The sequence below is a fragment of the Notothenia coriiceps genome, unplaced genomic scaffold, assembly GCF_000735185.1.
Source record: "Notothenia coriiceps isolate Sejong01 unplaced genomic scaffold, NC01 NC01_scaffold00008069, whole genome shotgun sequence".
Lineage (NCBI taxonomy): Eukaryota > Metazoa > Chordata > Actinopteri > Perciformes > Nototheniidae > Notothenia > Notothenia coriiceps.
In genome coordinates, this window is record NW_011340770.1 from 18,665 (window position 1) to 35,209 (window position 16,545).

The 16,545-nt window shown below is 39.5% G+C and overlaps 1 protein-coding gene across 1 annotated transcript in view; it reads right to left on the reverse strand.

The window, feature by feature from the left end:
• The window catches only part of LOC104944445 (seizure protein 6 homolog), a 37,440-nt gene that overhangs the window by 14,993 nt on the left and 5,902 nt on the right, over positions 1-16,545 (reverse strand). Inside the window, exons 3-7 of the mRNA XM_010769978.1 lie at positions 10,190-10,375; positions 7,450-7,618; positions 6,789-6,955; positions 6,372-6,566; positions 4,658-4,796 (exon numbers count right to left, since the gene is read on the reverse strand). Of these exons, the coding sequence (XP_010768280.1) occupies positions 4,658-4,796; positions 6,372-6,566; positions 6,789-6,955; positions 7,450-7,618; positions 10,190-10,375 (856 nt within the window). The remainder of the gene's footprint in view (positions 1-4,657; positions 4,797-6,371; positions 6,567-6,788; positions 6,956-7,449; positions 7,619-10,189; positions 10,376-16,545) is intronic.

Consider the following 16,545-nt stretch of genomic DNA (forward strand, 5'->3'; position numbering starts at 1 on the left):
ACATAAAAACAACAGAAAACAAAAGGACATCAATACAACATAATTACAGGGGTAGTACATTAGCACCTATTCACAATGACAGATATCTAATAACATTTAATCTATCCGAGCTTTAAAATGATGCAAGGGAACCAAAATGCTCAGTTTCAAAAACATTTGCATAGTGTTCCAAGCTAGAGGAGCAGCACACATAAAAGCTTTAGTACCTAAAACAGTCCTAGTACTTGGCACATGTAATAAAAACACATCCTGGTATCTCAGGCAATAGCTTGCCACTCTCTGTGAGATCAAAGAGCATATATAAGTTGGTAGTTTACCCAACATGGCTTTATAGATAAACATGTACCAATGACTGAGCCTACTTAACAACAACCATTCACGAAAACACAAAGTGTTTTTAGCATTTCGAAGCAAAGTACATTTTACAATAACTTCAAAAACTGATGACATTCTTTGAAGGGGTTAAAGTTCTCAGAGGAAAACACAGAGAACACCCAAAGTGGATGATACTGTTGAAGCGAACCGTCAATCTGTCAATCACGTCTTAAAGCATTCTCTGCCTGATCTTCAATTGTATTCTTACAGAACCATATTCATCAAAATGAACTTGATTACTTATACATCAAGTGAGAAGTAGGGGTGATTTTCTTTTAGACTTTTATACAATTGGACTTATTTTTCCCTGTGTTGGATTTGAGAGAGAATGCAGGTTTAACACACATCTGCATTTGATTCACGTTTCAAACCCAGAGGTATTCGTTTGGAAAAAATGTACTATAATGCAGTTCATTCCTATCCGACATCAACAACAAGAACTTTGATCTGATGTTGGACAAGATACGAGGCCAACTCAGCAGCCATTTCTAAAGACATCTGATAATAGTCAGCGGTATTGGCATATCGCTTGCACACTTCACAATCTGTGACCTTTCCTCCTGTCTGGGTTCCTAAGCCTCCCCAATTGCTCTGACTTATCGACAGTGCTGCAGTCAACCTTGGTTTTAAATGTTCCCACTGACCCCATCCATCTGCTCCACTGACTGCTTGAAGTGCACTTGAAATGGTGACAACACAAAAGAATGCCAAAGTGCCTTCAGTCCAGACTGAGACAGCACTCTGAAACCCAAATGTCATCCCACCTGGCTTCCTAATGCTTTCCTCCTCCAGACAGGAAAGCAGTCACTTCCTGTCCTCTGTTGCGAACTGATAATCTACCAAATAAATATTTTCACCCCTTTCCATATGTTCCTTAGTTTATTTTCCATTTTGCAGTAGCATTAATGTTTATCACTCTGCTGTCAAGGTAATACAAAGTTTGACCACTTTAATACATTTGTATAATTTATTGGTTTGTTCTTGAAGATAAATAAATGGAAGTGTAGCTGTGGTGACAGTCACTCTTCTGATAAAGGTTAAAAATAAAAGCGGTAACCCATCAGGCACTTTAAATCAGTATTGGCTTTTGGCACAACCTTAACCCTAACCCTCAAATTTGTTATACCCCCCGCTGAATTAATTTGAGTCTTGTTTACTGAGCCCTTGAACTACTTGAAACTAAAGTGATGACAACATGGTGTGAGAGAGTACGACTTGCTTTTAACATGGTCAATGCAGCTGGAAAGGATTCATTGGGTCCATTTCAAAACAATTTCAAGGCAATACTTTAGAGTTGTCCTATACTATTAAATGTCTCCTTCATCGACGGGAAGTTCCAAGGGTTTTGAAAGAGGACCTTTAAAGAATTCCCAAAAAGCTCCTCTGCATACCAATGGCACCGGCTCGATTCTGCAGATGAGGGGATGACAGCTGTTTTTTTTACAAGCCTCTAGGCGTTTTGTCACCTTCACTGACCTGTCAAGTCAAGTCTGAAGAACCCGACAAATATCTAGTAACTCTAACAGAAAGTAAATTGCTTTTAATGTCACACTTTCAAAAGACAACTTTCTAAATCCATTCATATGGATTTGACATTTAATTTGTTCTGCTCTGTAAAAAAAAAAGGTTCTTTCTTAAAAATGAAAAAGACCATTTATTTCCAAGGCACCTTATCCAGCACTAGTAGGGATTGCAATGGGGTGCAACGCTTAGAGTCTCAACAAGAGGGCACCATAAACCCGCTATGTCCAATTTAAAACGTCTCATGCTCAGTAAACTGACAACAACATTACCACGGTAAAACAGACTTTTCCCCACTGTGCTGAAATATGTTACACATTTTTAGATACAATACTCTGAGTGCTAGAAATCCTCATGTGAATGGTTAACCTTGTTGTATTCCACAGGTGGGGGATATCAGCTGTAACCTCTCGTCTCCCGCTCCGTGCTAATTAGCACAGAGCCAGCCCTCCTGTTTGGCCTAAATTAATTAATCAGTTCTCATTATGCACAGTGATCCACTGTAATTGCCAGCACAAGCACAGTGATGAATGATAATACAGAAAACATTCTCATTAATGTGTAAAAGTGTGTGCCCACACTTATAATGAGACAGCTCTCATCCACAAGAGCCTTTTGTCACATGTGTGCACACAAACACACAAACTATGTGTTGAACTAGCCTTTATGAATGCAGTTCTCAAGATGAGCAGACCAGACATGAGGGTAATGGGAGGGTCTGCAGGGACCACGCAAGCTGTGTGTTTATACTGCCACGAAGGCCATGCATGACCAACCTTGAGATAAACCAGAGCCGGCCACAGCGTCATTAATTTGCAGCCAGCGGCCTCATGCGGCCTCATGCGGCTCAAGATTAAAACAAATATTAGGCTTGTGCAATTTAAAAAGAGATCCCTGAGTGAAAATCAGTTTACCTCAAATCAAACTTGTTTACTTCTGTATGAGGGGGGGGAAAAAAATCCTCTGATCCTTTTTACCCTGTAGGTGCACATGGTTGGTTGACTTTCAACCAATTCTAATCATTGAGTCTTGATCTCAGAGTAAAGAACAGGGAGGCAAGCAGGGTCACACACAAACCCCTGTGTGGTATTTTGTTGTTGTGTATTATTGGCATCCTTGGTATCCTCCTCCCTTACACCAAACATTATTTGGAGTCTATTGAGGGTTTTTTATAAGACTTAATTTAGCCATATCTAGAAAAATCAAAAGTATGCAATATAATGTTCCGTGCCTTATATACATGTGTGTGTAGAAAATGTTTTAGATCTTTGAAAAATGGGAGCAAAAACAAAAGTGTTGCGTTTATATTTTTGTTCAGTGTATGTTGTCCAAATTCTACTATTTGAATTCTTTTTTTAAGGAAAATGCTACCACGCATATATAGTACAGGAGTTATCTCCCGCTGATACTGGTCATGCACAATAATTGTTTTGAACTGTTCGCACTTTACTCTGATCTCTGTCCGGATTTTGTGCCGTTCACCACCGGAACAGGAATTATTATCTTTTTCTTGTCTTTTAGTAGGCAATGGTTTGTATAATACTACAACAAGCTGATACAGTACTTTGCCCTTAACAACTTGTGAGCCCAGCACAAATTAGAATGTCCATCTGGTCCAATTATTTCATTTCAATTCATTTAAATGTATTTATTCATGTTTAAAAGAAAATCGTTTTGGCTCCTGTCCACAAATAGATTTTCCTTTTGTGTTCACTTAATTGGGAAACTTATATTAAGTGTTTTCCTTTCCTGAAGAGAAACTAGGAAATTCTAAAAAATAAAAATAATATATATTAGGTTTTCTTCTTCTACATGCTCTACCACTGTGGATTAAAATCGATATGCTCAGCATCGAAACCTGATGGCATGACTAAACCTTGCAAATCCATCAAATCATAATGAAAGCATAAATAAATAGAGGAATTAAGAAATTGTACACATAACCATTGTGTGCTTGCATTGATGACCACCATGGCCACTAGCTAACAATAGCCTCTGAGATTTATCAGTGACTCTATTTTCCTCTGACCTCAGGCAGTATTCCCGCTGGTTTAATTTGAACCTATCTGCTCTTGTGTGCAAGTGCTTCAGGCAACAACACGAATCAATTAAACTGTGCTATACGGTAGGCATGATGGAGTAAATATTATGGAGAATCGCAAACGGATGAATCCACATAAGATAAAGGCACAGATTAACATGCACAAATAGTTTTGCTTTTAAAGAGACATTTACAATATAATGTGTTTACTTAAGAGCAATTACTCGGATGAGAAAGTATATCAAGGGACATTCATGTAAAGTAAGAGTGATGGATGGAGGAGAAACAGGTTTTCCTGTGCCTATATTTTGACATCTGTGCGCATGCGTGTTGAATGTGTGTTGAATTGCAGTTGGGAGGGCTGTATAAGTGGCTCAGAGTAGTTTACTGCCAGAGCATATTTATTTCAAAGCCAACTCTGAGACACACACCAGGGAAGTGGGAGCAGGCAGGCTTACTGGCTAATCTGGTCAGAGAGCGGGCTGGAAGCTACACAGAATTCTTAATGTAGCGGAGGAAAAAAATGAAATCTAATTAGTGACTGCAGACACAGAAACACTTCCCCATTACGTGTTGTAATATGTGCCTCTGCGAGTGAAATTAAAGATGAGAAAAAAAGTGAGTTTGTGTCCAGAGTGTTTAACAACTCCTGGTCGATCCGGTGTCCTCTCTGACCTCCCTGTGTGATTTGTAGTTTTACACCTGAGTGCGGTTTCTTACACTTGGATGTCCAGCATGATCCTCTTGTCCTCTTCCACGTGGATGCCCCAGATGCAGTCCTGACCCTTGTCGTAGGCCTCGGGCCAATTAGGAGACAGCACCACGCCGGCAGAGTCCGTGATCTCCCCGCTGCACACAGCTGCAACACACAACCCCTCAGGTTCACACTGAGACACAACTGGAAAAAGGATTTCATCACACAAAAACCTTTGATTAAAATGTAACATGATTTGGAAAGCAAAGTAAATATCAAATTGTTAGGTTAGAAACTAGCACTTTCTATGAAGCTCATGCACTAAACATACTTGTTAAGACATTAAAATGTGTTTATAGCACTGTATAACTGTCCAAAATAAACACATACAAATATAAAAGGCTTTATGATGACAACCATTTAAAAAAAAATTATAATGACGTATCATTTCAAAAATCTTAACACTTAATAATTGCTGGTCATTCACAAAAAATGTTTAATCTCAGTGTAATATGAATTCATAATTGTTATACATTATAAACATTTCATTATGCATTCCATTTAAGAGTAAGTGGTGTTGCTTTTAATTTTCATTTCATGAGCTTGTATGTGTTGGATATTTTATTCACTTTCTTTAACAAACTGTGACCATTTATAGTGACCTAATCACATTGTATTGCATTATTACAGTGAATATAATTCATGTTATGTTAAATATCTGTTTATAAGTGCTTATAACTATAAATATACAGCTAAGTAGATTATAATGCACTCCAAGTATGTATACAATGCACTATAGGCATGGCTAGAATATTGCAGGTTTAAAGTATGTTAAATTAATGTGACTTTAAAGAATGGAACCATGCTTTACACGCTTAATAAAAGGCATCTGAAATCGAGGGTGCAGACTCCTTGACGTGAACCTTGTAAAACTGCATACTAGCAACAAAGTGCTTGATGACCATGACCCACAGGAGCAGACATTAAATGTACTCATATCTAGCTTTCCAGGAGAGCTTTTCAATTTCCCTGTGTTGCAGAAGGCAACAAAGGCCAAGAGTGAGGTCAGTGTGTGTGTGTGTGTGTGTGTGTGTGTGTGTGTGTGTGTGTGTGTGTGTGTGTGTGTGTGTGTGTGTGTGTGTGTGTGTGTGTGTGTGTGTGTGTGTGTGTGTGTGTGTGTGTGTGTGTGTGTGTGTGTGTGTGTGTGTGTGTGTGTGTGTGTGTGTGTGTGTGTGTGTGTGTTTGTGGGGGTGTGTGCGCACGCGTGTGTGTGTGTGTGTGTGTGTGTGTGTGTGTGTGTGTGTGTGTGTGTGTGTGTGTGAGAGAGAAACAGGAGAAGGGAAAGTGCTCAGGGGTAGCTATTAAGTCTGGTGCGTACAGTATATGCAGTGTGGTATTTTTAATTCTAGGCCATCTATTGTATTCCTTTTTAATCTTAAGCACTTCTAGAGTCCGCCCTGGAAGCGCATATATCAACGTTAATCATTGTAGCAATTTTAAGGGGACATTTTTCATGGATCAGAGAAAAGCAGCTTATACAGATACAGTTAACTTCCAGTGGTCTTTAATATTTCAAGAAAAAGTATTCCCTAGCTGCTGCATTGATCAAGCAGACAATGAAAGCTGGGGGTCTACAGGTCAGTCATATTTGCCTCTGAATTCCGCTCCATTGGAAGCACATTTTTGAAAATATTTCTTTTATCGCACAATTACTCAAGCAGATGAAATCGGGTGACCCACCTCGACATGCCGGCTCCGTCTCATTCCACTGTGGGTTTTGTGCGTCCACACACTCGATCACTACCGAGCCTTGCTCCAGCGTGTAGCCGGGGTCGCACGAGAACTCCACCACTGCACCCAGACCGTAGGCGGAGTCGCTGCCGCTGAAGTTCCCGTACTTCACAAAGGGCTCATAGCACATGCCTTTGGCAAAAGCTGTGGACAAAAAAATCAAATACCTGGTATCAAACATAACAAACAAGATTTTGATTTGTCAGGATTTGTTATATATTTCATTACTTTGTGGATTTTAACCGAATGTACATGCTTTGTATCACTGCTTTTGTGGAAGAAAACTGGGAAAATCAATGAAGATATTAAAAAAAAAAACATAAACAAAAAATGGGTTACTATTTGCAAACAGCAGGATAAACCTGCCTTCATATCTGACGGCTGCTCCAGTGGAGGTCAATGTCCCGTCTGTGGTGAACTCTATAAACAGGTAACGTCCGGTACTGAGCACACCCTCATTGGGCAAATACTCAACCTTGTAGGAGTCATACACTGGGGGGGAGTCTATGTTGTTGCCATTCTTAATCAGCAGCCTGAGAAACACACACACACAGAGAAGGAAAACAGTTGAAAATGGATTTAACTGAGCCTTGAAAGGTAAAAGAATCACAAAAAAAGAGAAGTTACAAGCTCTCCGACAGCTGCTCACTCTTCCAGTTGTGGCTGTAATAACTTTGTGATAACTTTCTCCCCCGCTCGGTAATGAAGTGAATGGCCATGTGTGACGATAGCCATGTGGATCAGTAGTTACTGGAGACAAATGTAATGCGATTGCTGTTTCCTTCCCCTCACCACCCCTGTGCAGTCCCTTCAATTCATCCGCTTGATAGAACACTGTTAAAGGATTATAATGATAGAAAGCCCTTTCAAATTCATCTGTTGTTCCCTAAAGATTTTGGTTATTTATAGCCATTGGTCTAACCGCAGCCATACAGATATTGAGTTTAAAGCTCAGTGCCATCTATAAGCTGAGGACACAAACATTCAAACTGTACACACTGTGATTGATTCAATGTGTGTACACCACCTGTCATCATCCTCTGCCAGAGCCACCTTCTCAAAGTGGATGTGGAGCCGCTGGCCTTCAGGGGCCTCAAGGACCCAGTGGCACGTCAGGTTGTTGCTGTAGTTGCCAGGGAAACCGGGAGAGACGATACGACCATAGGTGGCGTTTTTAATCATCCCCCCACAGGATGCTGTATGAGAAGAAAGAGGGAGAAGACAAAGAGTTGGAGGGACAAGATGAGAAAAGTATTGACACCATCGATGGCGGGGGAGGGGGGTTTGGAGAAAAGTACTAGTCTGAGCTTTGATTGCATCAATATCCAGCGGACTGTGGCTGGACTACACTAGGCGGCTCACCTGGGTCTCAGAGTGTGTGCCTGTGTGTGATGTACTTGTAAAGAGAACAGCAGAACAGCAGCAGAAACACTATCAGTCCGGAGCAGCTGCAGGCAGGCAGAAGGAGAAAGGCTGGAACTGGCAGATGAGTCTTTACCAGCAGGAGAAGGATAGTCATGCAGCCCAGTTCTAATTACAGCAGCCAGGTCCAATGGCCTTGTTTTGCATCCATTTCCAAAGACTAGCTCTGTGGGCTGCTAATCACATGCAAACACACTAATTTGCCCTCTCAGTGTAACTAATCAACGCAGTAGGAGACAATCAAGTGAAAAGCTTTGTTAATCAAAATCACCTGGATTCTGGAGGAAAGCTTACAATAAAGCTCAAATGTTTAAATTTGGTCATTTATTGTCAAGAAGTTTATTTTAAAGCATTTGGACAAATGCAATTCCATGTACTTCTGTATAGCTTCGTTGCTATCTTTGAAACCATAAGTTAATTATGCTAAACTCAATACGCTACCCACACAACTTTACCAGCAAAACATTATACATCTCTTGCAAAACAAAGAAATATTACAAAATACTTTTTTTTATATGGGTGTTTGCCTCAACTCCCACATACCATCAACTATTCATTTAAAGAGCCTGTGACATGAGTTTCCCCCATCATCCAAACCCATCAATTTGAGTAAATATTGTCCCCTTGAAAACCGTTACTGAACTGATTTTGGATATTTGTACTTTGATAACCATTAATCTGCCCTTCAATGTTGACAATTTTCTGGATCTTCTCGGGGATTCTTCAAGTCCCGCCAAATGATGTGTGACGTCATTGCGGGCACAGCGCTCCAGCTGCACCATTCAGGATCCCAGCATCAGCGCAACTTAAATGATGCCGTTTAGACAATATAATAATAAAGGGCGGTGCCGGCTGTCAGCGAACCGATCCGGCCTTTCTGCGCGACTATCACTCAAATGCTGGACATAGTCTCAATGTCCCGCAAGCGCGGGGACACCTGGTCACCCTACACACACGGTTCTGCCCCTCACACACACACGCTTCAAATTCCAAGTTGCATAAATGACTTTGAGCTACGTTTTCCATTATAATTACTGGTGAAAATCATGCCCTATTATGTTTCGTAATTATTACAACAAACACACCCACTTTGCAACTGATAACACTGGCAATGATTTTAGATTTATTAGACTATTAAAAAAAGAAATCATGCTTCAAATAAGTGGGGTACGGCGTACCCCCACGTCCAACGCCCACTACACCACTGACTACAACTACAAAAAGCATCGGTTTGTTTTCTCATCAGGAAAAGCAGACCGGCTCAAACAAACGATTTTTAAATCATCATCCTCACGATCATTTAATGTATCATATGTTTGCCGAATTGACATGAAAGCACTAATACATGTAGTTTCATCCACTTGAGTTTACAACTACAAAAATAATCGATTTGTTTTTATATCACATCCGACGGGAGGACATTTAGCAGCTCTCACTACCGATTTTTAATCCTAATTTAATCATCATCTTCACCACGATCATTTATGTTTATGTTCGCTGAATTGACATGAAAGCACTGACAAATATGAATATACTGTAGTCAACTTCATTAAAACGTTATTAATGTGCCTACACTCAGTAATTCACCATTTCTACGCATGACAACACACTTTGTCCGTGTTTGGCTCTCTCGCCGCACAGTGAAGCGTTCCCGCATTGACGTCACTTCCGGCTTTCCCCAAAACTTCAAAATGAGTCGAAGGAATTTCCCCGCGATGTTCGAAATTATTGATATTTATCGGAACGATATCGCACCTTCTTTTTTAAACTAACGGTTCGAGATGACTAGTAGTCCAATATTTCATTGCACAACAGTTGTTGGGATGCTGTCACAGGCTCTTTAACCACACATACGTGCACTAAAGCACTTGCTTTATTGTGTGCAGGGCATAACAATTTGAAATAGATTTGTTATACATGCAAAGCTGTGTGTTCTGAGTATAACTCACTCTCAAAACAAATAAGGAGTGTTATTATTCTTCTCAAAATGTTCTTAATCTCCTAAAGTAAATGATTGTGCAATCTTTGTTGGCACAGCCATTAGAGACTTCATCCACATCCTACAGGTAATGGTTTGGGTTTGTGGAAATGCGTATGGAAAAATAGTGCCGCAATGTGGAGACCAATGCTTCTAGTTTTCCTAGAAGTGTGTCATTTCATTGCAAATTGAGTGCAAAGCAAAAATACATTCATTCAATTTGGCAGGCGTAAATGGTTCACGGATAGTGCTCAAAGAATCTCTGAGCAGTCAGCGTTCAGAAAAAAAGGACCGACAGTTCTAGAAATGTAGCTCTGTATATGTATACCACACTGTCCCAAATGTGTGTCTAACCAGTTTGTCTTACCCACACATCGGGGCTCCTTTCCACTCCAGTAAGGCGTGGTTGCATTGCGGCAGGTGAGCATTTTGGGGCCTTGCAGCTTGTAGCCGGTGAAGCAGCTGAAGTAGGCTTCTCCTCCAGCGTGGAGGTGCGTCACAGAAACTTCTCCTCCGGCAGGCTCTTTGGGGAACGCACAGCTTAGCACAAAGGCTGCAGAAGAAAGAGTCATAAAAGTAGAGAAGAAGAGAAAAGGCAAATAAGAATTAATAAAATACAATGAGAAAATGTTTTCCTGTGATATATTTTGCATCTTGTGGCCCATAATGGACCTAAAAAGCCTCTAAAACAAACCAATTACATTTTGATAGGCAATTTATATATCAATAATGGAGGAGAGGGTACATTCGGTTGATTATTTTGCAAATTACATGTCAATATTATGTATTTATTAGACAGTTTTCATACATTTTGGGCGTAACATGCTGCAGATTGGACAGCCCATATAATGTTGGACTAACACGCTATCGCTAAAATACAATTGAATTATATCAAACTTTAATTATTTTTGATTACTTTTAGCTCTGCCAGAAAATTGAACTTCATTTTGATGATGAAACACAAATCAAGAGTCCCACCTAACATTTATGAAAATATAAAATATATTTTGCCGGCATCTTGGGGCATGAGGGAGATTTTCAATAAAAATGATAAAAACTAAGATTTGTAATATATATTCCTAGGGTTAAATGTTTTATTCTCAACAAAAGTCAAATTCTAGCCTAAACAAACAGCCAACAATGTTAACAGACATAACCCCCTATCCTACATTGTGTTACCGCTGCTGTTGTGCTGCATTGTTTTCCGTTTTGTCTCTTCACCCATACAGTACACATTTAGATATATTTGTGAAAAAAAAATTGTTTTACCATTCCAATATGCCTGACCATCACATCACACACTCCTACACACACACACACACACACAATTAGGTTTATAACCATCCTTCAACTGTGTTTATTATTACCCCCAGCTCCTAATTAATTGCAGTTTACAGGTTCATGCAGTATGCCAATGTTCACAGACAACAATGCAGCACTACAGTAATCAACACCACCGTGAAGAGCCACTGCAAACACTTTTGACAAATGGAAATGCTGCTGATCAGTGGAACATCATAGTCCTGTAATGTGATAGCTAGAAGAAGAATTGCCTCTGTTGTGGTTGTCAAAGAGTCGCGAATCCAGCAGGGTAAGATCGATGTTCCTGGACTTGTTTTGCATTGTGATCCTGTCCTGGTTTTTAAATAAATGGTGTAGGATGAGATGGAGTTCACTTAGATAATGGAGTAAGCTAACCAAGTCTGTAATGGAAGCTATTAAACAGCCTTCTCGTCCTGTCTTAACAGCCACACTGTTCTACCTCATTAGTATCGGCACTTTAATGACCAGACTAAAACTTTTAAACTCACGGAAACTGTGTGAACAACAAAACAAGCACCATAATTGGACCCACTAAAGCCTGTGTTACATCACAGTGTTATTGTGCCGTGGGAAAATTGCAAAAAGCTTTTAAAAGCTGCAACTTTAGTCTAACTTTGCAAGTTCCATGTTCCAACTGAACATAGTGTACGCAAGCCATCATTAGAGTATTTATAGGGAGGAAAAAAAAACCTAATAGGGCAAGCTGAAAAAACCTGTATGCTCTAATATTGTACTTACAATCTTAAAAGCCTTTATGATGATAATTGAGAATGGGCTATGTCAGGGGTGTCAAACTCAAGGCCCGTTAATATAATACATTATTTTATATATATTCAATATTTATATATGTATTATATAGTCTTAAAATTACAACCGGCCCTTTGAGTGCAACCATAATGCTGATGTGGCCCGTGATGAATTTGAGTTTGACACCCCTGGGCTATGTAGTTTAAATACATTAATCTACCTATGCTATAATGATTAAGGTTATACGTTGTGAAGATGTGGACTACTGGAAATTAAAAGAATCCCTATTACGTTTTATGGGGTTTACCCTTTCCTGTGGTGTGTTTTATACGTTTTTGTGCATGTAAATAGTCTACAAAGGCGAAAATCCCAAAGTTCCCTTCAGAGGAATTTTCTCTCCAACACTATATATTACTGCAAAATGCGCCTTTATTAGCATGAACGAAAGTCCTACAATTGCAACATCAGTATCCAAATTGTAAGCTGGTAACCCTAACCCTAACCCTTGTAAGCTGGTTTATCACTGGGTATTTGCTATGGTGCATAACACGAACATAGCAAAAGGAAAGATTCAAATTAAATAATGCATCTAAATATTAAATGATAGAAAATAAAGTACAATTCAATTATGAAAAAATTCCATAGTGCTGTGCTTGTGAGAAAAATATCAACAACTAGACACTGACATAATCCATGTCAGTGGTGATCCATGGCCAATGAGGATGAAAAAAACATGTTTACCAAGGATTTAAAAAGTCACATCAAACATGATTTTTGGCTTGGTGGTTTAGAACATGGTTGACCAAATCTGAATTACCATGATAAAGTAAGCACCAATTGTTTTGATGGAGCTTCCATGGTAAAACGACTGAGCATCAAACAATTAGGGCTTGATCAGCAGCCACATGAAAAAAGATAAATCTGAAACGAGAATACTTTAATATATTTGGTTTCTGAGGTCTTTACATGCGCTGATGCAGAGCTATTGGAGGTTAAACAGCACCAAAAAAAGATGAAACACTTTGCAGCAGTTTGGATTTGGAGTACTTTCATTCCTTCTGGTCGTTTAAAGATGAAAACAACCATTTAGTGATGTTTCTACCCTTACCTTGAAGCTAAATTGGATACTTTTAATGTTATTTTATCCATCTTTGAACCTTACCTAAAGGGAAAAAAGCCCTAAACACATAAAAGCTTGTAAAGCAGCCCATCCTCTAGTATTTTTTACACTCACTTTTTTTTTTTCTCTTACAAGAGTCACTGGGTTCCACCATAATAAAAGAGGTCTTTCTTTTTGCGCTAAATCAGTGAGCCACAGGGACGAGGTACGCTGCCCCCGGGTCATCCATTCAATTCACAGTTTATCACTAGCTCCAATGAACCTAGTTATTGCCATTATCATAGCAGCATTTACATCCCTATTGAGCATGCAGCGGGAGAGCCAGAGGCAACAATTGTAGAGCCAATTCCTGAAGTATTAAATTACGTGCGGTCCCCGTTCCCGTAGATGTGGTGCTGGGCCATAAAGTCTGATTGTTTTGCCATTTCGAATAATAGATTCACCGTGCAGACAGCCAGGAAGATTAGCTGGTACTCTGGGGCCACAGGAAACATATGGGTCTTTGGTTATTGTTTCCTTTTAGAGGAGAGGATAAAGTCACATTGGAAATATGCAGGTAAACCTTCCGTTTTATAGCGTGACTGGTATGGACCATAGACATCATTCTCGAGATGAAGAAAGGTATTATGGGTCAAAATAAGGAGACAATGGTGACATTAAAGTCTGACACCATCTAACTGTCTCACATTCATCCTTTATAAGTTCTTTTAAAATAGGTATCCAAAGAAAGAAGAAGACAGGGGCAAAAATAGGAGCAAGCTTTTGGGATTTAAATGGCACGGTTTGAAGTAAAAATTGTTCAAATCAGGTTTTATCTGTGGCTTGTCATAATCAATACATATTCATCAGGCGTCAGAACATTGGGTAAATGATTTTTTTTCAGTCTATTTTTGTCATTTCTCGATGCTTGTTCACAAAGTTCAAGTCCCCAGTGTGTTTTCTTTCTTTCTCTCTGTGCAACGGCAATGAAATTGTCCTGTTTTTTAATATAACACATTTCTGTTTATATTGCTTATATCTGGAATTCAAATTGTTTTGTTGTTGTCACAAATATGGAGTTCTGAATGTGTATTTCGGATCCAATAATTATTTATTGTTTCTCCAACCCTCAGTCTAAAGTTGCTCAACTTCCGAAAATCATTTACATAGAAAGTAAACACTCGCACACTCCACACAATAATGAGCCTTATTCTGCTGTTTGCAGTTTTCATTTGCCAAATTGAGAACGCTGCTGCTCAACCAATAATGGACAACCATTGTTGACTAGGGCACAATAGATGAGGTGGAGAAGGCAGTTAAACTAAGTAATCCACCGCGTTTGGACAAACAAATAAAATGCAAGTCAATTTAGGGCTAATAGACTGCTGCACTGTTGTATTCCAAGCCTGAATCCCTCCAGGTAAAGAGCTGGAAAGAGATCAAACTTGGCAAGGCGAGGGCAGGAGATAATGAAATAGTGTGACAGAAAACAGAGCATGAATAATGAATGTAATGTCGATTTTTATTATGTTTAATGCCAGTGTGTGAGAATATTATCCGCCATGTGTTACAACAACAATTTGGGAGTAAAATGGGTTTTCCAAAAGGAGAGAAAATCCTGTGCTATTTTGCAGTCATCTCCAGTCAGCTGTTTTGCTGGAGATGCAGTTATCAGGTGACTTATTTTCACTGTATCCAAGCCCCATGTTCTGGCTGTGCACCAAAGCATTACATTTAACAGAAAGATCAATAGTGTTGTCTCTGGGAAAGTGATTCAGTTGTAGAAAGCCAGAGCATAGTCCTGCCATGATATGGCCTATTGATATTCATGTGGTTGGGTTAAAAACTTGATTTTAATGGTCATTTACTCAATAAAGGCTATTAAAGAGAAATAACTTTGGACCAGAGGCTGCATCTCATTATTGCTACTGAGAAGTTGTGGCGAATCGGTGGACCGCTGCCATTGGCCGAGCTCCACCGGCCAACCCAGCTTATTAGTTCCAGTCAATCAATAACCCCTGTAAAGCATCACAGCCATTGGCAATGCCATCGATATGTGATGTACTTGACAAAATCCTGCAGTGACAATGATATGATGGCAATTCAATGACTAAAGGAGTTGAATTCCATCATAATTTTAATTCCATTTAAAATGAAGGACCAATTGGGAGTATAATTTGCCTTGGGTTGTCCACATTTGCATGCAAGTACCGACAATGCTCATGAATAGAAATGAGTTATGTTTTTAATTAAATGACAGCATTTTTGTACTCCTCTGTGAAGAAAGTCTGAATATAGCTTTTATCGGTTTACCGATAATTAGTTTGATCATTTGGTCTGCTAGGGAATAATTCTCCTAGACTCCTAGATATCTAACCTTTTTGCCCTTTGAGGTGTATGACCAACCCTGAGGTCTGTTATCTCCTTTAAGGAAATGGGCTGCTTCAGCCATAATGTTGTTGTTCCCATTCTATGACCGGGCAACTCTAGGTCACAGATGGTTTATTGTTGTGGTTACACTGGGACACTTCCTTCTCGGTGTTTGTGGACTCCAAGGTGTGAAATCTTCGAGGCCATAAGTGTCAGACGCAAGTCACTCAGTGTTCCCAGCTGTTTAGGCTATCTTCTATATATGTTGATTACTCTCTGTGAACCAGAAGTTTCCCTTACAGGTGCCAATACTTTAAGATGAAGTAGTCTGTCAACATGCTTGCATCAATAATTGCAATAAATGATCCTTATAAAGAGGCATCATTTTAAAAAGTATATATACAGTGGGGCAAAAAAGTATTTAGTGAGCCACCAATTGTGCAAGTTCTCCCACTTAAAAAGATGAGAGAGGCCTGTATTTTTCATCCTAGGTATACCTCAACTATGAGAGACAAAATGAGAAAAACAAATTCAAAAAATCACATTGTCTGATTTTTAAAGAATTTATTTGCAAATTATGGTGGAAAATAAGTATTTGGTCACCTACAAACAAACAAGATTTCTGGCTCTCACAGACCTGTAACTTCTTCTTTAAGAGACTCCTCTGTGCTCCACTTGTTAACTGTATTAATGGCACCTGTTTGAACTCGTTATCAGTATAAAAGACACCTGTCCACAACCTCAAACAGTCACACTCCAAACTCCACTATGGCCAAGACCAAAGAGCTGTCAAAGGACACCAGAAACAAAATTGTAGACCTGCACCAGGCTGGGAAGACTGAGTCTGCAATAGGTAAGCAGCTTGGTGTGAAGAAATCATCTGTGGGAGCAATTATTAGAAAATGGAAGACATACAAGACCACTGATAATCTCCCTCGATCTGGGGCTCCACTCAAGATCTCACCCCGTGGGGTCAAAATGATCACAAGAACGGTGCGCAAAAATCCCAGAACCACACAGGGGGACCTAGTGTTGGAGATTTGGAGGATGTTTAAAACCAACCTCGTCTCCCGGAAACAAAAGTCTCTTTCAGTTTGACGAAAACCAGACACCTTTTGGTGTTTGGTACGAACCTGCTCTAAACAACAAGTTTCCTATCTTATTTCACATCTTAGCAGCCAGCA